The following is a 26325-nucleotide window of genomic DNA, read 5'->3' as shown; positions in this document are numbered from 1 at the left end:
GTATCAGCTGGGCATCGAAATCAATACAGAAACATTATCAAGACTGGGAGAGAAAAAAAAAAAGAGTCGGTATCAATGGGCCACTGACCCAAGGGATGTAGAGGGCGATCAATGCCAGACAAAAGGAATGAGTCAAAGTAGCCACAGCTCAAAAGATGCACTCTGCTGGCCAAGCTAAAGCTAAAAGCTTTTATTTCACCAGGAAAGATATTTATACACATTTTCAGGACTACTCTGAACCACATCTCGACAGTTACAAGTCTTGATCTGTAACATTAGCCCTCCCACAGCACTTTGCTGTGTTGGTATACTGTAAATTCTGTGTTTCAGACACCTCAAACACCTGGTAAATGACAAACCATGCTGATCAATGCAGGTCAAAAAGCAAATTAAATCTTTCACCTTAGGGCTGCAACACTAAAAGCAAATCTCAGCTACAGTATGCTAATTTTACTTAAAATTGTGAGAAACAATATTAATCACTAGTGTTAATCTTGATTATCTGAACAATGTTGGTCTACCTTCTAATATACCAACATACAGCATAAATACAGCACTCAACATGTAGTATGTAGAACATTTAGTACACACGGATAATCACAATGTTCTATGGGTATTTTAATTACAAAATTGCTATGCAGAATTGTCCTTATGCTGCCTTTTTTTTTTTTTTTTTAAATCTACCTACAGTCATCTATTCCCATCCCTCCCATGGCTCATCCACCACCCAGTGTTCCAGCCTCATCTCTGACTCAGTGAACTCTTTTCCACTGCGCCCGATGAGTCACGAGTTTACTCTTCTTACACCTCTCCATCGTTCTCTCGCTTCACGCTCTCCCTACCTCCCTCAGTTTCTCCATCATTATTAAAAGCCACACAGGCACGCAGGGGAGGAACTGACTTCAGTACAAAAGGCCTTTCTCAGCCAGCAGAGTATTTCTAGAGCGTTCTCTGCAAAGTCAGGCATTCAGCAGTCTCCCCTGCAGGGTCTCCTAACATTCTTGCCGCCTGTCAATTCTGTTATATTCGGGTCCACTGATAGCACAACCTAAGAGATGTGAGACAGAGGCCAGTTAACCATTTAATACCTTGGGGTATCAAAACAGATTTAGACCGCACTCCAACTGACACAGAAATTTGGGTTATGTTGGTGTGGTGGTGGAGTGAGCACCTTGCTATAGGTATCAGTAGGATGTATTATCAATCTGAAGATGAAGATCAGTTTATGAGGCTCCAAAAAAACAAATGGTCTCTTCTTATGTCTAAACTAAATATAAATTAAATTTTTATAAGAGAAATCAAACACTCTGTTATCGATGGCCATTATCAAAGGCAAACTATAAAAGGCCTGACGTGCACTGAACTGGGGCAAAATGCAAAATCTGAGCCAGGATCAACTTTTGGACCGGAATTTGTTTCCCCAGAGCCAAACAGTGAACACCAGTGCAGTCACTGGTGCACTTGAAATGAATGAGGAACCTGAGTTTTGACACAGGGCTATTGTCACGTTGAAGAGTGGTCTGAAAGGGTCAACGTGTGTCATGTGACCGTTTTGACCCTTGTTCTGATAGCTGAAAACCGGTTTGGTGCTGCCTGGCTTTGGCAGACAAGGAGACAGGCTTATCAGCATTAAAACACAACTCTCCCAAAACCAAGGAAGAGAGCACAAAGTGTAACATCCTGCGTGGAGGATGGTTGTAGAAGTAAGATTGCAGCTAATCTTTTTTAGTAATTGTGTGATGAAATTCTATGTAGTTTTGTTTTACAGTGACAAGTATGTAATGAGGCACAAACTTCTGGCACCAGTCTCATATGAAGTGAGACATGGGATATAGATCCACTGCATCACACGTCTCCATGAAAGGCATATTACAGTTAGCCTCAAGTTCTGTTGTACTATTTCCACCTTGGAGTTTAGTTCTAAAATCAACTTAAAGAAAATGCCCAATCAATATCAAAGTCTCACTATTGGTGTTTTTTAATAGGCTGGCTGCAATATCAATGCTGGAAAAATCAAAGCAGTACCAATTTGTATTAATGATTATTGGGGTTCAACCCTACCTTCACTGACTTCGATGGCTTTAGCGGAATCCAGCCTCTGCCCTGGACCTCTGGGTATTATGTACAACCTCTGGTTTGTTTACTTCACAGCAATCCCTAAGGGTAATCTAATGGTTTAATTAATAAACGCTGTTGTTTGGCTACAAACACTGACAAATCAACTGACAACACAAGGCAAAGACAGCCAGAGGAAAAAAAAAAAGAAACAGTGAAAAGGGAAATAAAAGTGAAGGGCTGTGGACAGAATGTACCAACACAGATCAACAAAAGACTGGCTGTTGTCACTCTCGGCCTGTAACATCGGCCATTCCTGTGAGCCCACTGTGATGCATTTGATGTAATGTCACATGGCTCTCCTTCACAAACACTTATTAAATAATTATTTTTAAGACCAGGCCTCTGGTGTTACTCCACAATACCATAAGATCTTTTTCTGATTGATTTATTTATTCTGTGGAAGGAAGTTACTGTGTACCTTGGTTATGGTTATTTCCTTCATTCTGAAACTTTAAATTGGTACAATACAGCAGAAATAAGACAGATGTAACGAACAACAGCAGCATAATGAAAAGACATTATAATAGAACAGTGAAACTGTTCATGAAATTGAAGGTAGATTATATTTCATACCCTCAAAATATTTTTTGTTTTGTAGCCAAATTTTTTAACTTGCCTGCCAGCAAAAAAAAAAAAAAAAAAAAATCCGTACAAGAAAGACCCTGTGTGGATTACAGGCTAACATTAACAGCACTGCTGCCAACAAGGGGCAGTCAGTGATTTGTGTCTGGGATGGCTGAGCTTTTGTCTGGCAGGAGGGCTTACGTAACAGGAGCTGCTGACAACACGTGGGTGCTGAGCTGAGGGCTGGGAGAATGGCTTGGATCACTGAGGGAGACGGAGAGGTCACGACAGCCCACTGTGTCAGCCCTTGGTGGGCTCAGAAGGTCAATTCACTGCTGGAACTAGGGACAAGCCTGTTTAGGTAGCCTTTAAAATGTTTTTGAAGGAAACGTTTTTATGCTCTTCTTATGGAATATATGCAGCCACATTCATGACACTATGTACATTCTCGCCATGGGAAACAGCTGAGCTACAGTCACAGTTTTCTGCTGTTGACCAATAAGCAGCTAAACAGGAGGAGCTTAAGCATCCTGCTCATCTTTACAGTAGCAGGAGGACTAGGGTGTTTTTTTTATTGAGTTTAAGCCTGATTCTCTAAAGTGACAGAAAAGAGAAGCTCAGACAAAATGACTCAGTTAAACTGGCAATTACTAGATGTAAGAAAGAATATGATGACACTGATTGAGAAAAAGAAAGAAAAAACACTGGTCAAATGTTGACACAGCTGCATAACCGAGCAATAACACACCAACAAGACATTTTTAGATATGATCTGTAAAAAAAAAAGTTAGCCTGGTTCCAGACGTGAATCACTGTACACGTCTGGCTTTTTTTTTTTTTCATGAAATGAAACAGAACGTCAATTTGGGCTTATCATTAAGCTCCATAAAAGCTCAAGAAATAAGCACAAAAGCAACTTACTCTGTCATTACTTCTCTAATACTATTTTCTATTAATATTCTAGATAGTTTTTCTAATTATCTCCATGATTCTGTATTGTAAACATGCTTTACCTCTTGTAATTCCTTCAGAACTTGTGTTTTATACACACACACACACACACACACACACACACACACACACACACACACATATATATAGATATATAATTCTTAACTATTTTCCTTGTATGAAAGAATAAAAAAGTATTTCTGTTTTTGTTGTTATTGTCTTTGTTATTATAAAGTCCAGACAGGATTTTGCAGTGTTTTTCCAATGGGTTGGCATCAGCCTGAGCTGAGGGCATTGACCAACACTACTCACGGCAAACCAGGATAAGGAACATGTGGAAAGCTACAGATAATAAAGTGTACAATACACAAAGGGTAATATAGAAAAAAACTAGGCCTTAAGCCTAAAAGTAAAAGGTGCCAGTGCTCTAAATGCTTTGTCATGCCTAACTGTGTAGGTTACTCAAGGTCACTCAATGACCTAAATTATGAGAACACCCCTAATTATATATTTTACAAAGATGAAAAACATCTGTAGTAACTTATCTTTTAATAACATAAGCTGACAAATCGGAACCTTAAATATTTTATGATTTAAAGACCAATTATCTATTAGAATTGTAAAGAAAATTCACATGCATTCTGAGAACACATTTTATGTTTCACAAACTATTATGACACAGAATGCTGCTCCTTTTTTTTTGCTTGTGTATTTGTGGTCATTACAGATGTAAGCAATTCAGATTTAGTTTAACACAAAGACAAACAAATATGTTATTCTGTGCATTAAAAGACTGTCTGTCAATTTGGAAGTGAAAGCATGTTCCAATCCTGTGTTTTGACTTCAGCAGTAATGCAGTTTATTTACTGGATCAAGAGCTGTGCCTTTCACATAACCTGCTTCTCCACATATCTGTAAAGGTCTGAGTGAAAGAGGTACACATGGCCATGGACTGAAACCTGTCTAAGGTGGAAGATTCACTGTTTCGTTCACTAAGGTCACTTCCATCATGTGAAACATGAGCTCTGGTTTACATTTAAGAGAGAGAGGAGGTGGGGTCAAAGAACAAAAGGACTACACTACACATTAATACATACTTGACAGTGACTCGAGGTTATTTTATTATCTGATCAGTCTGTGATTAGACTTTATCTAAAGAGGACAAGAGGACACTGTTCTGTTTCCCTTTCATGGTCAGGACACGATGAATGATAAGTCTAGAAATATGTAAGTTCTATTTTAGTTCAACCACATAAACCTTTCCTGTGATCTCAGTGAATGTAACACACCCTCTGAGCCAAACCATATGAGTAATGAGATAAAGTGCATAAAATAAGCAAACAGGAAGGCAGTGTGGCTGGTGGGAGCTGTAGCAGGAGTGATAACTGTGACCTCAGTGCTCCATCTCCGGTCCATAGAGATGGTGGGTTAGAAAACCAACCTTCCAGCGTTTGGGCACAGCAATGAGCACTGACAGCTAGAGCCAGACCAACAAACCAGCTGATCTTAGCTTTCTGCAGATACATCAAATTTATGTATATGTTGGCCAATAAGCAAACAGAAACTTAAATAAGTGTGATGCCGTACATCCACATGTGGACTGTCAGTACCAGATGCTTCAACTAACCACAGACATCCACTTTAATGATCACTTGGAGCACAGATGGGGCAGAAACTGAAAGTCTGCTCCCTAATCCGTCTGCACTGTTTGTGTTGACAAGGCATCAGACTGATAGATAGCAGTTAGTTGATGTTAGCTCCCTGGCAGAGACGAACTGAATAAAGTAAAATCCACACACTCTTCAGACGACTTCCACGGCCTCACATCTCATAGCCAGATACAATACAATATCTTCAACAAACACAGATACGATCAGATCAGCGTGCAGAGAATCTTTTCAGGTTATTCCTCTCGTAGATGTAATCTCCAGATTGCTAACCATTCTGACTCATGACAGTCCCGTAAACTGCTATGGGTCTGCATAGATGGTAACTATTTATGTAACAGATTACAGGACTGTGTAGGATCACTGCCTACACATAACATTTAATTCAGACGTACATGTTAACTGAGAAAAGGCGCAAATGATCAAACTTGGGATTTTAAGAATCTATATTGGATCATTGAAATAAAAATCATTATTAATCAGAAAATGAATTCTGCATCTAGCATTGATCAAAATACGAATTGGCAAATGAATCAAGAATTCTTTGAAAGAAAAAGTCTAAGGGATCGCTATCAAAATTGTTTATGTTAAATACTACTGTCGATATAGGATTATAACCTCAAAAGTCCAGTATCAGTCAGGTTATGCTGACAGGTAATAAGGGGAATTTGGAGAGATACTGTAGAAATTACTTATTCACATGAGTATTTAATACACGTACATGTCAATCAGTCTGATGTTGTCAGAGCAGTAAGTCCTGTAAATGTCTGCTATAGGCATAGCTTACTGTCCTCAAAACCACAGACAGAGGCAAAAAAAAATCTGTAGGAGTGAACAAAGCAAATGGTTCCTTGTTAATGCACTTCTCAGCAAGTCAAACGCCTGTGGGGTTTTTTTTTTGTTTGTTTCAGAAATAGGGCTGGGTTTCATGTGAGCAATTAATCACAGTAAACACCTTACTACTGAAGTGAACCAGGAACGAAAGAAAAACAAAGGTGTGGTGAGATGGCTGTCCTTCAGCTGTCTTTATCTGTGGAGTGCTGTAATCTGGTTACTGACTGAGCCCAGTCAGCCTACACCGACTCATTACATAACATGAGAGCTACAGCTGGGAATGAAGGTGATTGCTGCCCTTTCTAAGGAATGGAGGAAGGCCAGTTCTTCTGAAGTTTCTCTCAGATGAATGGAGCAGCACAATGGCACTGCTGCAAATTTACACAGAAGAACGAATCTCTGCTGTAGGATGCACTGCTTCAGTACCTCCTGACATAAACAGCTATTTAAAAAAAACAGAGATGATTACACCCAATACGGCACAGAAAAAAAAAAGAAAAAACCAGAAGATCTCAGCCAATTTTGTAATTTTCTGCAACATCAGTTATCTTCAAGGGCAACTGCATGCATCATATGAATAGTGTAGACAATACTTTCCAAGAGCTTGCACAGTGCCAAAGCATATGATAAGCACTGCATTGTAAATACCCCCTCAGGTTAATACAAGGCTGCTGCAGAGAGAGGTTTTGCGTAGCAAAGCAAGTCGCTGCTCATCCTCCATTCTCAAATATGTTCATTATAGAAGAGATAAAAGACAAAGGTCATAGATTCACCTTTAAGTAAGAACAAGCAATACAAAATTTAGGTTTGTGTTAGCTTGTTACTGCTATCCATTACTTCCTGTTCTACTTGTAAACTGCTGCTTCACTAATTCTCCCCCGTGACCATTATAGAGGAAGGGGGCTGATGTTTTCCGTTGCCATTGGTTTACGTCTCAGAAATCAATACAGTAAATTACAGTCGGACTATTTCCCTGGACAAAAGGAAATATGCTAGAAAGCTGGTCATTGGAGAAAAATCAATACAACCCACTGAACTGCAGTTAAACAGAACATCCACACAGCTGTGGTTGACATGTGAATTATAGGAACTAGTGGAGCATTTCAAGTCCATTAGCTTAAAAAAAAAAAATCATGTGAACTTCTTTTCTTCATGTGAACCCACGAAAGTGTTTGTCTTTAGTGGAGCAAAGAATCCTGGTGTGGCTGCAGCAAAGACTGGTTATCTTCTTCCCAAATAAGGATATTAATTATCTTTCATTGCTGCCATGGCCTACACTGTAAGAAGTGTCAAGCCCACCAAGTACTTGGAAAGAAGTGGGAATCCAAAAGTCAAAAAAAAAGATAAGCCTCCCTACAAGGAAACAAAATGCTGTTTCAGAAAATTCCTGAAGCAAGTAAATTATTATTACTAAAGGGAATAACATTTTTTGCTGTGTGAAACATGTAACAGACACATTCCAGGCCTGATGACGGCCTGAGCACCAGCTATGGGCGCCTGTATGTGTAATGCGTAAGACAACACCAGCCTGAATGCACACACAGCTGATGTCAGAGATTCCACACCATGCCTGCCCTCTTGGAGGCCATGCCACTGGAGCTGGCCTAGTCCAAAAGCTGTCCAGTCATCACACAAAAATTTGCCAAGTCTAACTTCCCTCTCGCGGCCTCCCTATCCTGCTTGCTGGCTCAGAAACATCCAAACCTGATCCATGTGAACTCAGCAACCAGCCCTTTTCTCTGTGAGAGCTCCAGGCAAAATAAGGTGAAGAAAACAAGATCTACTTACAGATCATGAATTTGACCTCAGTTTTATTGTTTGGAGTGTATAAAGAGCCAAAAGATGTGTTAACCTCAGGTTGCTGTAATTTTGAACTTTATCACCGAACTACTGCAACTGAATAAAGGTCAGAAAGTTCCAAACTCAATAGTTCAGAGTCCACGCAACACAAGAAGCAATAAAGCAAGACATTAAAAAAAAGTGGGTTAGGTCTATTATTAGTATCGTTCATGAGGACATTGTCCCTCAATGCCCATTCGACATGAAGCTGCCGGCTCTGAGTCTCTACCCTTGTGTCTAAACCAAAGCAATAACAACTGTGTAAGCACAACCAGAGTACCAGTGCACACAGAGAATCACCACCTAATCTCTGAGTTGCCAGAATTAGAGCAACCTCCTGTTTCAGATAGTCTAAAAATAATCTGCCTATAATCACAGGTTAAACATAGAAACTCTGCACTGTGCAGAGTTCAACAACAGCCGACAACTAACACTTAAACGCTGTCAGGGACAAAATACCCCGGTGAACGCCTAATGCTTTGATTAAAGACAAATATCAGTGATTTCCTCTGCTCTCTTAAAGCTCGACACCATGGAACCAACCCATTTGGGCCTAATTTTCATTAACAAAAACAAAATGATATCTCTGAGGCTGCACTCTTCTTACATTCTAAGCAAAACCTCCAGTTGTTAAGTTAACCGGAACACAACAAAGCATGTACAGTTAGGTTGGGCCCTCTTTTACAGAAGGGAGTACAAAGGACAGAGCACAAAAGAGGTTAAAATGACTCGTCAAACTCACCCTCCACTGTGACTGTTATTTTGGTGACAAGGTGTAAATCTGGTTCAGGATGGGGGACATGACTTCAGACCAAACATCTCTTAGTCAGTGGAAGACTATATAGAGTGATTCATCGTGGCTTCCTTCGGCCTAATGTGGATTCTTGCTGACATTCACTGAGGCAAAGCATTAGCTTCTGAGAAAAAGTGTTTATCAAATTGTCTGAGAGCTGATGTCATGGTGAAGCAGAGCATGTAGAGGAGATCTCTAATACTGAGCAGCGTACCACAGCATGAAACAACAAACTTACATTTTAGTGGACAAAAAGCTTTCTCAGATTTGAATTTTAGGGCAAAACTCAATCCTATGACCAGAGGTCTACTTCTCCATATGGATACAGCAGAGGCAACAACCTTTTGTTTTGTTTTTTTAAATAGATAGATAGATAGATAGATAGATACGTTTTACAGACCAAACAATTAATTGATTAATTAATCTACTCGTAATGAAAGTAATGTTTAGATGCAGCCCCAAAAGTGATTTTTGAATATGTATGGTAACCACTGTAATATCGCCGTGAAATTATCATTATTGTAATTTTGTCCACATTGTCCATCCACAGCAGTTAGTCTTACTTTCTCCTTCTCTGTCCTTCTGTTGAGAAGGTTTATTAAGCAGTCTGTTAGAGCTGGCTGCCGAGGTTCCTAGTTTGTGCCCGGGGCATGCCACCGCAGTCAGGCGCAGTAATCACCAGTCAAGGAGTGCTAATTAACAGCCGCATGAAGCTGGCTGCTTTGGAGAAGGCTATAAGGGACCACAAGTGACATTCCCACATTCCACACAGAGACCACATAACATTGTGCACAGTGAGAGGGCGGTGGACACCTGAAACAGCAGAAAATGTAATGAGGGTATCTGATCCTCAAAGCGAGAGAGGGAGGAGGAAGCTAATCTGCAATCAATGCATTACTGTTTCAGTGCACAAAAACAAAAAACAAAAAAACAAGTGACTGCCGCAGGGCATTCAGTGAAAAGTATGGCTCTGGCTCTGAAGGACAGCAGCACTAAGGTAGATAGATAAATTGCCTGACTTGGTGAACATTATGCGTTGTTTTCAGTATTCCGGAAAGATGCCAACCTAAACTCCAGACTCTGTGGGTGAGAAGTCCTTGTTCGGCCCTGATGGCCTCTCTATTGATTTTTGGCCTTTGTGAAGAAATACAAGCCTCTGCATCCCTCTGAACACTGCCCACCTATTTATTAGCAAAAGATGAGGAAATTCAACAGCGAGTTACAAAATATGTAGGACTCTACAGTAATCATTAAGATGATTAAGATGAGAAGAATGTGTTGCAAAAATATACAGAGCATAGTGCTAATACTACAGGGCTATGTCCACACATGTCAAAATGTATACTGTCACATTAAACCCAGGCACTTTGGTTAAAGGCGTCTACACAGCACACAGTGATTTGTGCTGGAAGGCAATGGACTTTAAGTTCCAAAACCACAAGATTTCAATTTAGGTTTGGAAAGCTTTTTCATGCAGTTGTTGTGCAATGCAGAATATCTATCCTAAAAAAGTTGTGCTTTTTAAAAACAAAATACAGGATCACTACAGGATAGGTATTCACAAAAATGTAGTGTATATATCACTAACACAAGGGGAAATCTAGACATAGTCAAATAAATGGTAGTTAATTTCTTTTTTTTAATGACACTTAAGATCTAAACCTGGCAAACTTTACCTCTCACGTTGTTCTTTGGTGTATTTGTAGATTAAACTACACATTGACAACAACTATTGCTTCAGGGCTGGCCATGATGCCAAAATATCCTTTTTGCTTAGTGTACAAACAAAGAGCTTAATATTACATAATTCACACTTAGAACGCAAGCGAGATGACTACTGCTTTAATTTGCATATCAGCCTTAAGGAATGTAAGACTTTTCTTAGACGCTAACTTGATCTTAGGCTGTTTTAGAATTTAGTACATTCGTTCCACTCCTGCAAAACAAAGTAAAACCGCTGTAAGAGAGAACGTAGCTTCAAAAAGGCTTTAACATTGGAAACAAAATGGATCTGTGACTTGCAGCTACCATGTTACGAGACAGGAGTAGTCAAGTCAAACGTTCCAGATCAGCTCCTGATAACGCAGCCTGAATGTGAAGCCAACCAAGCCCAGCTGAAGCTGAAAGCCAGTGGCTAAACAAGCACCAGCCTCTGCAGGCGGGCAGCACTAATGCTCATGTGAATCCCCACGTGCTGCGGGCCAGGCCCTGTACACAGCAGGGCGACTTCACGTCACTCCCTGTGTGATGTCATCCTGGGTGGCAGGCTCCTCATCAGGGCTGTGTGTGGGATTACGCCTGCTGTCCTGGATCAACGGGGCAGGGCGGGAGGGACTGATGTCTTCTAGTCGAGGAGACTACATCACACTTCATTATAGCACTTCATCCGCTATAATACTTTGAAATAACCATCAACACGTAAATAAATGCTGGCAGACTTTGGCTACAGCTGTTGAATTTATCAACTCTAGCAGCCACCCTTTCGGATAACAATACAACCCAATCTTCTGCCTTATGACTCAAACTCTGAAGTTTATCACTTTATCACAAAGTCGGCTCATATTAGGTTGGATTCAAGTAATCTGTCAGCTATAAGAGAGGTTCTGAAAACAGCACACCGAAGTATGAATATGAAACAAGAGTCAGCTGGAGTTGTAGGCAGCATGTTCCCATCCCGGATGGGTAGCACTATGTGGCAGCACTATGTTCACGGAGTTTGAGACGAGGAAGATGTTGTAAATGGTGTGAGAAGGCACCCGACCTTTTCCACCTGTCCTGATAATTGAGTTAGTCACAAACCAAAAGAGCCCCAAAGAGGCCAAATCTTAATTTTAAATATTTCCTCATTCTCTTACACTTTTAAGACGGTAAACTGAATATCTTTGGTTTTAATATATCACTAATCTTGCAAATCTTTGACCTACTTGATGAAATACAGCGGCAACATTCCTACCAAAAAAGATATTCCTACCGAGGCAGCATGTCAGCACTACAACAGCGTTACAACAAACTTATTTCACAAAATGTAGTACAAAAGAGCCAGAAATCATGCAATTTAATATGACTCACCTTTGAAGCTGTGTTTGAAATGGTAATTTATTTAATTTAAAACTGATTTTATTTTAACAGCTGAATGATGAGGTGTCTGTATGTAGAGGCGAAAAGCATAAAGTAACTGATACAGCAAGCTCTCATTACCATGGCTTCTTTTGTGGGAGTGGCATCTCATGCTGTATGGTATCATAGCTGGTCGGCTGGTGTCATAAGGCTATATCTTTTCTCATGTTACCGTTCCAACCTACTTTAAAGTCACTTCTATTGTTTAACAACTGTGTGAATTATCTAAATATAATCCCAAAGCATTCAGTGAAGGTCTACTATCCACAATGTGCTGTTCAAAGTCAAGCAGCTGCTGGCACCCAGGTAGATGCCTCAGTTCTAGGTCTCTCCACCCTGACACAAACAGCCCTGGGCACAGGCCGGTTGCTGTGTCACAAGACTGGCAGGCAACCAGCCATGCTGGGGAGGGTGGGTCTGCAAAGAGTTTTATGAGTTGCTGTCTGGACACAGAGGCCTCTCGGAGACAAGCCACCTATTGATCCCCATCTCACTGTGGCAGTGCGGGCACGAAGGTAGTTTTCTCTTTCCTATCACATCAGTTCCCGTCTTTATGAACAGTGCTGCTTAGAGATTGGAGTAAAAATGCATGGCTGTATCCTGTGTTTTTTTTTTAATAAATCTTTTTTTTCGTGTTGACAATGAATGAAAGTAGTAGGTACTAGACTTAGCTCCTGCCTTAGAGCCAGATACACTGCAAAATTGAGTGAAACGTGTTCACTTGACACAAAAGTCATGTGTTTGTCCTACTAACCTGAAGAAGCCCACATCTACTTACTTATTAATCTGACCATGTTTGAGAGATCCCATGGGAATACCTCCACAGCCAAGTGAGCCTGGCTCTGAAACTGACACTGGATCCATGAAGCGCGCACACACACACACAGTGAGCAGCTGTTTGGGGGAGCCCGGCGAGAGACGAATTTAAATTTTCATACCTTCTGTGTTGCTGAAGCAGCATGGTTACCCTGTGAAACATTATATTCACAGAGGCAGTCAAAACAGCCACAGCCGTCCAACAGTATGAACTATGTTAAAGATATTAAGGACATGAAAGATAGTTAAGATAGTAACACAAACCCTTAGAGAAGTAATACTCCAGACTAAATATGGTTCCCACCCGCAAGATAAACTAACTCCAAGCTTTGTGAAATTATAAACTGAGACTCGTACAAGTTTATAGCTGCTCTACAATCTATTGTGTTATCATATGACTCTGCTATGTGTCACAGCTAAACAGTGTGCCAATAAACCCACTGGGACCAGGTCTAGCAACTTTGCAACTTGACAAACCCTTCTCAAGCCGTACATAGGGATGTCACAATACATGGGGATGTCACAATACCAGAAATTTGGTTGTTGGTACCAATACCACTGTATTTCTGCAACTCTCCATACCGAATTTGCCAAACATCCCTCCATATAACAAGTGTACAAGCTGTAGTTTAAATTGATATTGTGAAAATTCAAAATGTAAGCAATCTTGACAGACTAGCCTACTAGCATTATGAGCTACCCGGCTCAGGTGCTTAGATAAGCTTGAGGGGTTTCCATCTTTTGTTTGAAATGCTCTGTGACTCTGTTTGCATAGAGGCTTTTGGCTGTGTATAATTTGCCCCTGAGGATCCCCCTAAAACACAACAACTCTGCCCTATTGTTGCACCCACACGTGCTGCCACCATTCCACATGTTGTTGTTATTGTTTACTGTGTCTGCCTTCTGTCAATCAGATCTTCAGTACCTACAACAACTACTGTAGAAACACAAGTACCGTCATGTTTTCAGTACTATGGTATCAACTTGGTACCAGAGTATGTGTTCCAATATCTCTAGAATTATTTAAGATAATAAGATGAACACACTGTCAACCAAGGCTTCTGTAGAATGATTACCACAGCCCATCTGAGTACAGTTGGAGATCTCCTGTATGATAAACCGCAAACCACAAATTATCTTTTGGATCAACAAAAACAGTCCAAACAAAATCAAACTGCAGTAACTCAGTAAGCCAAAGAAGGCTTTAAAAATATTCTGCCCAGTTCTGCGCCACTGGAGGCAGGTCATGAATGGATTTATCTAGTGCCTGTTTAGCGCACTGACCAGTAGAGCATTCAAAAACCGGCTTCTATCTTCTGATTACTTACAAAGTGGCTAAACTTTTTGTCATGTTGAGTGGTTAAAAAAAAATATATATATAAAAAATGATCAACTGATAGTTTTCCTTTTACACCCTGTCAGTTCGGAATCTGAACTGCTAAGGGATGGATGCTACACCCTACTTAAAATACTTGCCCGAGGTGCTCTCTGTGCTGCTGTATGCATCAATATGTTCCTTGAAGTGTTGAGGACTAGCATAATGAAGCCTGACGGTGCAACCCCACATGCCCTCACAGAGGCTATGCAGCAGGGCATGAAGATCTTTCTCATTTTTCTAGCCTCACTGCATAGTCAATCCCACAATAGACAGGAAACTTTAATAAACCGGTCACCCGAAGAGATACAGTAGCGCATAAACAGATGGGTGGTTACTTGTGACAGATGAGACAAATCTAACAATCATATTTAGTAGCATTAAAATCGTAGGTTCCAACTTTCCACACTAATACCAATCAGCAGCCACTTGTGTGTCCTGCATTTCAGCCATCACCCTGCACAGCCGCTGGAATGAATGAGAACATGTGTGAGGCCTAGATGCATTTCTTTTTCCTTCTACACAACACCTAGCTCCTGGAAATTCCATCAACCTTGTAAGATGTGGTTCCTACAGCTTTATAACAACATAAACAGCCCCTGCAGGCCAAGTGCAGCACAGAACTTGTACCCCTGTCCTACTTTTCATGTTGACTATCTGTCCTAGTGTCCCAGCAAACAAAAGAGCCCGCAAATACAAGACCTGAATAATTCAAGGCAAAGTGTAACGCAACCCTCCCTCATCGCGGTAATGCTGGAAATGACGGCAAATAACCAGAGTCCCAGTTTCAAATCAAGCACAGACTCCTGATCCCGATGAGCAGCCAGCTCAAGCAGTAGTCATACATATCTGGCAGCAAGGTTTGGGAAGAAATTCCTGTCGCTGCTGACTTGACTCACTCGATCAAGTTAGTCAACCAACGTTAGATTACAGAAACCAGTCGTTTAGGTTAGAAGTTAGAAAAATACCCGTGAGTGACTGTGAACTCTAAGCTGGTGCTTTAAGTGAATGTTACATCACACATGCACCTTAAATAAAAACCGGGCTCAGATAATCTGGATCGTGACTGCCAGCTCTCTGTAGGCTAGCTGCTAAAATGTAAGTTGATTCCAAATGCAAAAACACAACTGATAAAAGGGAAAATATGGAACCTATATCTCCTTGGGAACAACTTTAAAATGCAGCATTTAAACTGCACAACTACAGCTGTCAGCTTATGGAGCTAATACAACGTTCAGCAACCAATTCTGTTCACCAGCCTGCTCCCCATGGCAAACAGATGCAGCTCAGTGCTACTGATGATGTCTTGTCCTAAATATTGACTGAGCCAGCTATAATGGCTACGACTATTCTTTGAAACAAAATATCAACGAACAATACACATGCTTACATAAACGCATTTGAAGCGTTCAAACGCATGGGGTCCGTGCACCGTTCACACACAGCCCAGCAACTTTATTTTTACGTAATAGACGATTCGTGCATAGCTTTGGAGATCTGCATCATCCGTGCACGGATTCTCTTTACAGAGAAGTGTTTTATTTTCAGCGTGTAGACCAAACCGTAACGTTTGGCTAGCAAGTGGCTACCTCAAGCCTGGCTAATCAGCAGCTAACGTTAGCTAACGTTAACGCTAGTAGCTAGAGTATCCCTTTACTGCTTACCTTGAACGGCCGCGCAGATGTTGTTTTCGTCGTCCCATTAAGTTTTCCAGCAAGCATCAACTTGTAAATAACATGTACGATTCCAAGACCAACAATTCCTAACTTTTTAGCATCTCTATAGGTGGTACTAAGCGTAAAATCCCAAACCGGACCACAACCGACAAAGTAATTTCTCCACCACTTACAACAACAACGTCAACCGAAGGTTTGATCCCGCCCCCAGGAATATCCATCCAATCATAGAGGAGAGTGTATTTTATTGACATTTATAAGAGCCAATGGCCATTCTCGGGGGCTTTGACTGACGTTCTCCAATAGAGTAAACACCAAATGAGAACGACAAAGTACAAAACGTTCATTTGCCAATTGGCTGCAGAAAAATAAGGGGCAAGGGGTTTTGTCCAAGTAGCCTATGAGTGTGACACTGAGTCCGGAGTGACAGGTACTTTAGGATTGACAAAATAGCTGGGGCGTCTCCATGGCCCGGGTGAGGTCATCTAGGATGATGTAAACCCCACGTCATTGGCAGTGCTAAAATAAAAACACAACGGGACACACGTTTGCCTTTTAAAAAGTTTAATTTTCCCCAAGTAATATAAAACAAAGCACTCCAGCACAATAAAATGCATGAAAAACTGAGCAAATTGAGACAACATTTTAAGGGAATCAGGAAAACCATGAACATATATTACCTACAAGTGGGCTGAAAGTAAAAGTAAAGTTGCACTGACATAGCTGAAAGGATATCATTCTGTTGCACTGTAAAGCAGCATAAACAGTTTACAATAAAATGCACATGCTGCTTTAAGACAATTTTATTCCTTCGTTATTCATCTCTCAAGGAGCAATTCCTCATCCCAGTATTTGAAATCCCACAACCACATGCCATACAAGTGTTACTGGAAAAAATATTGTACAAAATTTTGAAACTAGCTCCTTATGAGAAGCTTAGAAGATTATAAGCTGCCTGTCAAAGTGACAGACACCTCCTCTGGCAAACTTAACGCCGCCTCCTGTCTGGACTTCTGCTGCGTCTCCGTCCACCAGCCCTGGGACAAAACACATGTCAGATTAAAAAAGAAAAATACAGTAGTCATTTTTAGAATAGAAGGCGTTTGCTCAGACAAACTCGTGGCTGAAGACAAACACCTCTTTCAAATACTCTTGACTGCTAACAAGAAAGCCATCAGACGGAAATGGCTGCAGACAAACCCTCCAACAAAGGATGACTGGACAGCAATTGTCAATGAAATAAACTGTATGGAAAAACAGACTGGAAATAATGGACTACATATAATGTAAATGCCTATAAGACGTGACCCTTTCTCTGAGCAGGTATAATGCTGCCCATGCCAAACCCTTCTATTTGCATGAAAATCAAAATAAGGTTCCAAAAAAGAAAATACTGTTTAGTTATTGAGAAATGATAAAGTGTACTACACTTTTTAAATTTGGGGGAGAGAGGAAAAAAAACCCACTATATAACACAATATTCTTCGAAAACTGCAGTTTGACAAAGTGTAACATAAAATATTGATAACATTCCCTTTACCAGCAAGTAACTGCCTCAATAGGCAAGCACATATAAACACACACCACACTCACCTCCGCTTGTTCTTGGGGGGCCCTCTGACAAATCCCCAGTCGACGCTGATAGGCTGGCCCATCAGGTCCTGACCATTGAGCCCTTCCATGGCTGCCTGGGCCTCTTTGTATGTCTCATACTCCACAAGTGCATACCCCTGAGGACAGTTATTGGGACACCATGTGAGTTATTGCACATTCACAGCAACACTACTTTGGAATTTGGTAATGTTTTACAAAAAAACAACCACCAAAAAACCAGAAACCAGGGCTACTGATCACTTAAAAATCTAATAATATTCTGGTGCAATAATATTAGCCCTGCTGAAACCATGGAGTGGGATTACCAAGAAAACAATTCTTCAACTTAGCACATACATCATCATGGAATTCTTTCAACAGCCTGTAATCAAAATCTCCATGCTTTATTGAAATTACCATAGAAAAACATTTTTAGGCCAAAGGAACTTTGTTCTTACTTCATACTCAAAATAATGGTGCCACCTTGTGGATTATCAAGGAAAGTTGAAGCACACTGTGCAGCAAGAATAATACGAGTCAATGTGTCAGCTTGACCATATCATACTGAGGAAAAGGAGACATTCCCAACACCGCAAATATTTGCAAAACCTCTGGTGATTTTAAATCTGTCTGTCTTTGTATGTTTGTATCTTTTCAAGTATGAAGAATGTGATTTGTTTAGCAATGGCCGATAGTAAGTAGCTGTGATAATAAGGTTTTAATACTTGTGTCAATAAAGCAAAGGCCTCTATCACACAGAATATAGAGGTGGTCTGGGTTTGTACACCTTTCACCAGATAGGAAGGATAAAAAGTTATTCTGAAGTAAGATAACTGAATAGGATATACCCTGTCCAACCTCTCTCCACTTAGAAAGAACTTATCACTTAAGCAACAATTAGGCTTAGACAGTGAAACTGGGGCAGCTGCTCAATGTTCTGGTTGAGTCAACATGATGCTTAGAGCTTCTCTCTGTGTAGTTCCAACCAAAGCAGTCAATGGTCAAACAAATTGATTTTGCTGCCAAATGTTACGCAAACAGTTGCAAGGCACTACTGATGTAAAACCCAAGTCTGCTCTTTTTCTGAAAACTTGTGTGTTTATTTCATCCTCACTTATCTTGTATCGCCACATTTGACTTTCTGACCTGCAGTTTTGATTAGCAGAAAAACTGCACACAAAGCTTAACATCCTAGTTGACCACACACTGGATAGTTTCAAAAATAAGATGTACGAGTAAGACAAACTCACATCAGTACACTATTAGAGAAATCAAGTGGGCAAGACCCCATGTCAATTAAAAAAAAGTGTGAATAACTGTGATGAATGAAGGATGCACTGAAACTTACAAACATGCTAATGACACATGGTTATTTGCCTCACCTTGAGATAACCTGTTCTGCGGTCAAGATTGAGATGCAAGTTCTTAATTTCCCCAAACTCTGAAAATTTGTCGTGGATGTCTTCTTCTGTGGCCTCTTCATGTACACCTGTCACAAACAGGATCCAACCCTCCACAGCTGCAATGAGGTAAAGACAAGAAAGGGGCACCAGGGATCAAATAATAAACCAAGCACCACTTTCAACTAGATACACTAATATGCCAAGTGGAGTTATGATTACTAGACTTGTGGAGATCAAGTCTTTGATGTCCTAGCTCCTAGATTACAGAACAGTCTCCCTTTGGAAGTTAGATCAGTAAACTCTTGAGTGTTTTAAATCTCTTTTCAAAACCTATTCAATCTCACACACATTTTCCCAATAACTCCTTGCCTTGATTTGTTCTTACTTTCTAGCAACAGTTACTGTTTGTGGTTGTTGTATTTTATTTGTATAACTGCTTCATGTATTCACATTACAACTGTGTCACAGAGCTAAAATACCGCTTTATCAAAAGCTATTTCCAGGGTAATCTCAAAACTACTCAAACCACAAAAAATAACACATCCACAACACGATAACCAAACAGTACATTACAAGGAACAGCAGCACTTACATCTCTGAGGGCCTGGCTCATCCCCATCCTGCTCCACAGTATCATAGTCCTCTTTGATTCTAGATCTGGCTCCTTCCTCTGGAAACAGCAACACAGAAAAACATTTAACACTGCTGGCTGAGTTTAAAAAAAAAAAAAAACTGTACTGAAAAGCTTCCGCTGATAACTACACACACCAATTTCACAACAGTGGTAACTCACCTGAGCCAAAGCCTCGTCCTTTCCTCTTCTTGGCCTTCTCCTTCAACTTGTGGATGCTTTCTGCGGAAGGAAATTTGAGCAAGTCAACACCTATACAATGCATGCTCTTACATCTGTTTCCCCGCTCCCAGAGACTGAACTGCTGCTGTATAGTTAGGTAATCCGGTTACCGCCATAGTTGCACCAATCCGACGTTAAAAAATATGAAAATGATGTTGAAGTGTGTGTTACTTGTGAGGTTTGTGTAGTTTAATTAGTGTAACTTAATATTAGCCGTTAGCTTCTGGACTCAACTAGCCTACTAGCGGTAGCTAATAACATGCCAAGTGTTTCAAGTTACATGCATATGTTAACGTAAATCATGCTGTTAAGCTAGGTAACATGTCTGAAGAGACATTTAAACCAGACAAAAGTAAAACTGTTTTATAAAAGTAACCTTTAAGAGCTTACAACAACCACAACCTAGCTAGCTTGCAAAGAGCGTTTGAATGAACCTCCAGTGCGTCGTTAGCTTAATGTTAGCATGTTAGCATGCCTACGGCCTGCAACCACGCAGTCAGCGTTTGTTGCATTTTCGGTCACGTCCACTTTCATTTACATCTCAATATGTACATATAAACTGACCACCAGGGTAATGGAACATCTACCGCTAGTGGGTATAAAGAATATTTTACCATCTCCATCCTCATCCATAGGAAAATCCTCGCCTCCCGCTTCATGAAGGTCTAAAACGTCCGCCATGATGTCTGTGTGTGTCTCTACTCCTGGTGCACGCAATGTGCGTAAGCGCAAGAGCATGGAAGTCGGCGGATGTTGCCAGTTTCTATCAAATTACGTAAATAAAAAAATCACAAATCTCTATGAACCAGTTTAGATGTGTATGAATAACTTCAAGGAGAATTCATACTGTATGTTGTTTGCTGTTGCATCTTTTTAAAAATTTTGTTTAACCTATTTGTTTGTACATAATAGTCATATGTCTATGTTTATTTATCTGCGCTCAGCTTTATTGTACTTGTTTTTACCGCATGTCTCCGTGTATCTCTCCGAACATTGTTATTGACTCTGTTTACTCCGTATAAGTACATTGAAAGCCACTAGATACCAGACTCCAGTTCCTTGTATGCACAAACATACTTGCCCACTTATTAAGCTGATTCTTATTTTTGTTGAGACCATGATGATGATTCACATGGTTCCACCTACCAGCAGAGGGCTCTAATGCATCCAGGGTCTTAGTCCATGCATGGAGACATGAGGTTCTGTAAATGACTTTCCTTTTATCACCATCTGGTGGTGAGTAGGAACAAATGGCAGAGGTGACTCACAGGCTGGCCTGGTGTATTGACAACAAGTAGCATGGGTGTTCTGGAAATGCCAAGTTAAAGACTTGGCATACGTTTCAGTTTCATCTCCAAATATATACTTCATGTGGAATCAGAATAGACTCTGCACAACACCACTTTTACGGACTACTTGGCTGCTGATGCTGTTAATAACAGGCTGTTCTCGGCAGGGAAATGCTGAAACATGGAAAAACAGGGATATTTCTGTAAAAGAGGAAGCAGTAACATTCCTTACACTGGAAGAGAAGCTGAAAGTTGTCACCGTTTGTTAGTTAGAAAACTTTGCAAAAATAAAGTGCAAGTAGCAGTGTGGTAGATGCTATTTGAGTGTCATGGTTGCGCATCAGACAGCTTTTGGGAAGAGCAGCCTCTAACTGGCGGGGTTGGTCTCAGCTTTAGCGGCATCACACTACTCATTCACATTGACTCTCTGAGAGGGTGGCTCCAATTGATGTTTAAGGCTTAAGTTCATGTACATTATTTTCTGAACACAAAATGGAGCCTTTCGCCTTTCACATAACTGAGCAGAGAGAGGAGTCTGTTGATTTTGTCTACACAAGGGCTCCGTATTGTTTCAAAGGCAAAGGCTGCAGCAATGTGGGAATAATAACAGGCTATGTTTGCGATGAGTTCATTGTGGCCAGTCTCTGTGGTCACAAGATTAAGGCAGTTAACAATGGATTGAAATCACACACTCAAATGGGCAACATTTGTTTTCAACGCAATGTGGCAGGGCTCACTCTCCACTCAGTAATTTCAGAAGACGGCTCTTGCAGCGCCTTATAAAGTTTCCACATAGTTGTCCACATTTCAAAACTGACCAGAAGAACCCTTTTAACATTAAAAAAAGAGAAAAAGACCTGTAGGTTGCTCTCAATAGTCAAGTACATATAGGTCTAAAGTGTTATCAACTACAGTTGAGGCAGAATATTTTTCTTATTATCTTCCATAATCAATACTCACTCTAAATGGACATTCACTCAAATTATTGAGTTTTAAATTTCAATCAGTCATCCAGTTATTTTGACCTCACTGCTCCCGTCAAACAAAGCACTCTGGCTTTGTTGCACAGACATTTCTCACTGCGTCAATATGCCTTGAAAGACAAAATCCAAGATGGCACATACACAAAAAAAGGACACACTGAAAAGTTAACACAAGAAACATTTTCCTAAAAGACACTTTTACAAAGCTTAAGACAGTTTGTACATGATGTCTGATAAAGATTTCAGAATTTGTTCATAATCAGGCTGCTCATTGTTCCCGAACAAGGAGTATAGTACAATATCAAGAGGTACAAAAACAGATGATTGTCTAGGTTGCCATAGTGACACTACAGACACACAATGTCTAGCCTTGCCTATTGCTGTAACAATGCAGAAGAGAAAAAATAGAACACGATATGTTTAAACACTAAGACAAAACAAAAATGATTTAAAATGAAATGTAAGAACCGTTTGAATATTTGTAGAAACATCATTCAGAGACATTAAGTGTGGTGGTTTTAAAACTATGAAGTAACAGACAAAGAAAGCACATGATAACACAGAGGGGAACCACAGTATCTTCTACAGTATCTTCTAAGATGAGCTTATCAGGAGGTCTCCTCTCAGTCTGCTGTATGGAGCAACATACAATGTGGAGCAGCTGCTGATAGGGCTGAGTAAATTAGGTCTAAGTCTTTGTCAGTAGAATTAAATAACTCTGTCTCATTAACTGACCCTCTGTTGTAGACAAACGTTGCAAGGACTAACTGCTCCCATCACACCAACAACAGGGCATCTAAAAAATAGTCTCAGGGATCATGGGTCATTCTGTTTTTGTATACTTTAAGGAAACAACTTAGACACAAAAAATAAATCTTTAAGCTGTTTTTTTTTTTTTTTTTTTTTTAAATCATGTGCTTCCTGCTATTTTGTGGTTAATTGCATCTTTTTTGTTTTTTTCTGATATATTTTGGTGGAAAAAGTAATCAGATCTTTTACTTAAGTAAAAGTTTAAATATATCAAGTAAAATTACTATACTCAAAGTGCTTCACTTAAGTACTGTTACAGAAGTATAAGCAATAAAATGTCCTTAAAGTATCAAAAGTAAAACTATTCATAATACAGGCAGAATGACCACTGTCCGTTACATTACTGTACTGCTACTACTGATTTTTTTTGTTTTAGCTGGTTAAAGGCACTTTTGCTGCTTTATATACTGTACAAGTGCCTTAAAAACATACTTAATTGCATCATGTGAGAATGTGAAACTCCACAGTTCTGCTTGTGTGAATTAATGCACTAATGAAAAAAATAAAATGAAGATTCTTCAGGTCACAGTTCTTGAATAACATCTATATCTCTGTTTCCAGCTCATTCCACACACAGAGTGGACTTTGTGCCTTTCTTGTGACAGCTATCAAGCATCAAGGTTCAGCCAACACAATGACTGTCCTCCTCTTGCCAGGTCACCTCTTTACGTTGGAAATGATTAAATTCTGATTAGCTGTGAGTTACTCATCCTCTGGAGCTATAAAAGCCTCTGGCTCCCTGACAGAAGGCACCGTTAGGTCCAAGAACCCCAGGAATTAAGGTATGTCTCCTGCTGCTTAAATTTTGTGTGTCTTATTCTCTGAATGGCTCTAGACAAGAATGTATTGCTCATCATGTATTCCCTCATTTGATTATAAGTTCTACAACTTTCAGTGTGGTCTGACTCATCCTTTTAACTTTCTTTAGGTTGGTCTTGCTCATCTGCAGCCATGAAAGTCTCCCTCGTTGCTGCTCTCATTGTTGTGCTGGCTGTTGCTCACAGTAAGACATTTTCCCACTGAAAATATTTGACATACGTAATGTGTTTTTAAAATCTCTTTCTTTCTCTTTGACATTTCAACAACTAAAAACTGCCTTGATTTTAATATCACCACTGTGTAAATTTAGACATTATTTTAGACTATATCTTAAAGGATTTAAATTCTCTGTACTCACAGAGGATCAGACTTAAAAAAAAACCCAACTGAAAATGAACTAAATTTAAAGGGTTTTAAAACAGAACCAGTGCTTATTAAATTTACCGTTCACATTCTTCATTGTTCATCTTCCAGTCCTGCAGTATGTGAAGTTCTACTTAGATTTAGAGGATTTGAATAAAGAAGTTTAAATGTGTGTTCACAGGCTCTGAGGCTGTGTCACTGGTGAAGCGTGACATCCAGTCCGATGTGGACAGGATCACCAAGCTCATCAATGACATGTCTGCCAGCATCACAAGCGCAACCCAGGACATGGTGGAGAAGGTGAAGGCTCTCGAGGTGACCAACACTGCCCAGTAAGTGACAACCAACACAAAAGATTCTCTTGCTTTTATCTACTGCTTTAACTTGAACCTATAGGAACTGCACTGCATTCAGTATTTAAAATGTTATTCTATCATATGTTCAGATGCATTAATGTAGATTTTGTCTTGCTTGTAATTTTGGTGATTAAGTGATTTGAGCTTGCTGTTCCACTCAGTGTATGCTGCAAGTTGATAGGACATCCAGGCAAATGCTTCAGGATAAACGCTAAATGTAAATGAGCATGTAACATGAGTCTCTGACAGCTAAATGGTTTTTAGAGCATTTCAGTCTAAATGGCATAGTGACCGTTCCTGAAAGGCTAATGTAAATTTGACTTTATATTTGAAAGGACACATTTATTTATTTGAAATTAAATGTACTGAAAAACATTAATAAATTGTTGAGCAGTTTTGGTTCATTTTTCTTTATTAAAATACAGGTTAGAGTCAGCAGCAGCAAGTAACAAAAGATTCTCACCACTTCTTCTGTCTCCCACAGGACTTACGTTGAGGACAGCAAGGCCAAGATCCAGCCTCTGGTTGACAAGGTCCAGGCCGAGGCCACCAAGCTGCAGGAGCAGGTCAAGCCCTTCATTGCCAACATTGAGGATCAGATCAAGCCCCTGACTGAGAACTTCAACACCCAGGTCAGGCCTCTGACCGACAACTTCCACGCCCAGGTCAAGCCTCTGACCGACATGATGGAGAAGTTCTTCCAGCAGGTGATGGACCAGACCAAGGCCCTGCTCCCCCCCCAGTAAAGCTTGCTGTTGGTTTGTTCCAACTTCAATAATACCCAAGGGCGAGGTCTTTTTTTTTTTAAGCTTCACTGGTGTTTGTCTGTTCTACTCCTCTGTCTTTCTGCCATCTGAGATGTGATGCTTGAATGTCATCATTAAAGGGGTTTGAAAGTCATTATTTTGAGGCGACTTATTCTTTATTTTGGCTTACACAGTGTGGCCTGTATTTGATTTGCATTCATTGTACAGGGGTCAATTTATGAAAAGCCAAAGGGCAAGTAATAAAACTGAAATGAAATAAACTGTAGCAGAATCTGATGAGAGCTGCTCATTGCAGTAAATGTCAATATCAACGTTACCTCTAACCTTTGGGTCATTGAGGTTTTCCATCATTCATGGTTCAATATTCAGAAGTAGGCTGTCAAATAGGTTGGAGTCCAGCTTACAGCGTGGATAAGACCAGGCTGATGAGATTAACCCAAATTCATGGATGTATTGACTTTGAGCCAATAATTAACCTAATACACAATCAGAATGATAACAAATCTGTCCATGTAAAAGAGGAACAAGTCTCACTGCAGCTGTTTTTCTCACAGCTACAGCTAATGCTTAGGAGTAAAAACAAGAAAAAGGAAAATAAAAATCGCCTCCACAAGCAAGCAAAAATAAATAAATAAATAAAGAGGTTAGATTGAGGCAGATTGAGAACAGGTGTATTGGACACCTCTTCAGCCAAGTCAATCAATATCTCAGATACAACTCAAATGCAGTCTCATCTATATTGTCTTAATAAAAGCATAAATAAAAGCAACAAACCTCTGCATGAGCGGACCACATTTAAGCTGGAAAAGCTGTAACATTAGTATTTCTATTTTTGACACAATGAAGACTGTATGTTACTGACATGCTGTTGGTGACTTGATATGAAAGACACTGTTTGTTTGTTTGTTTGTTTTTCCAAATGACCGCACAACAAAATTCTGTTTTCTTCCCAGTCAAACCCCCCCCCCCCCCCCCCCCCCCCCCTTCCTGTATGCTGTCACCTTGTACATCACTCACCACAGAGCCTGCAGATATGATCCCGGATTCATTTCCTGTACAAAAGTTAATTTAAACGTGTAAATCACTCTGAAACCTAATTTAAAAAAAGAAACCTCTGTTAAAGATCTGTAATGATTTTTAAGCACAGTTAAAAATAGCATCGGGTCAGAGTCATATTTTGAAAGACAGTTTACAGATTTGGCCAAGTTCAAGCCTGTGTCTCAAAGCAGTGAGGGAGACAATGACTTGTTGTCAGTTTAACTACAAAACAACAAAATCACTAGTCTTCCAAGCTGCTGTGGACGCCCTCATTCACACAGAGAGGCCAAGGGATTTCTTT

The 26325-nt window shown here is 40.1% G+C and overlaps 3 protein-coding genes across 3 annotated transcripts in view; 1 reads left to right on the top strand and 2 right to left on the bottom strand.

The window, feature by feature from the left end:
* The window catches only part of otud7b (OTU deubiquitinase 7B), a 30321-nt gene extending 14401 nt beyond the window's left edge, over window positions 1–15920 (bottom strand). Inside the window, exon 1 of the mRNA XM_041044621.1 lies at window positions 15739–15920. The gene's annotated coding sequence lies outside the window, so the exon portion shown is untranslated. The remainder of the gene's footprint in view (window positions 1–15738) is intronic.
* A 377-nt stretch (window positions 15921–16297) lies between these two features.
* Window positions 16298–20322, bottom strand: rbm8a (RNA binding motif protein 8A). Its single transcript, XM_041045426.1, has 6 exons — window positions 20214–20322; window positions 19540–19599; window positions 19339–19416; window positions 18726–18862; window positions 17344–17480; window positions 16298–16787 (listed from the first exon to the last, which is right to left on the bottom strand). Exons 1-6 carry the CDS (start codon window positions 20278–20280, stop codon window positions 16739–16741), a joined length of 528 nt encoding a protein of 175 aa, XP_040901360.1. The 5' UTR covers window positions 20281–20322; the 3' UTR covers window positions 16298–16738.
* Window positions 20323–23564: 3242 nt separating this feature from the next.
* On the top strand, window positions 23565–24965 carry LOC121186327 (type-4 ice-structuring protein LS-12-like). Its single transcript, XM_041045021.1, has 3 exons — window positions 23565–23684; window positions 24045–24195; window positions 24704–24965. Exons 1-3 carry the CDS (start codon window positions 23633–23635, stop codon window positions 24963–24965), a joined length of 465 nt encoding a protein of 154 aa, XP_040900955.1. The 5' UTR covers window positions 23565–23632.
* Window positions 24966–26325: the final 1360 nt, after the last annotated feature.

This window comes from Toxotes jaculatrix, chromosome 8 (genome assembly GCF_017976425.1).
Source record: "Toxotes jaculatrix isolate fToxJac2 chromosome 8, fToxJac2.pri, whole genome shotgun sequence".
In the NCBI taxonomy this organism is placed as follows: Eukaryota; Metazoa; Chordata; class Actinopteri; family Toxotidae; genus Toxotes; species Toxotes jaculatrix.
Note: the sequence above shows the minus strand (reverse complement) of the source record. Positions and strands in the feature narration are given on the sequence as shown.

Excerpts from the sequence above, each read along its gene's own strand:
- rbm8a (XM_041045426.1), bottom strand. The coding sequence starts at position 20,280 with ATGGCGGACGTTTTAGACCTTCATGAAGCGGGAGGCGAGGATTTTCCT. Across the intron at positions 19,417-19,539 it reads AGGACGAGGCTTTGGCTCAG|AGGAAGGAGCCAGATCTAGA; the intron begins GTGAGTTACCAC and ends TGCTGTTTCCAG. Across the intron at positions 18,863-19,338 it reads TGAGCCAGGCCCTCAGAGAT|CTGTGGAGGGTTGGATCCTG; the intron begins GTAAGTGCTGCT and ends ACCTCATTGCAG.
- LOC121186327 (XM_041045021.1), top strand. The coding sequence starts at position 23,633 with ATGAAAGTCTCCCTCGTTGCTGCTCTCATTGTTGTGCTGGCTGTTGCT. Across the intron at positions 23,685-24,044 it reads TGTGCTGGCTGTTGCTCACA|GCTCTGAGGCTGTGTCACTG; the intron begins GTAAGACATTTT and ends GTGTGTTCACAG. Across the intron at positions 24,196-24,703 it reads GAGGTGACCAACACTGCCCA|GACTTACGTTGAGGACAGCA; the intron begins GTAAGTGACAAC and ends TGTCTCCCACAG.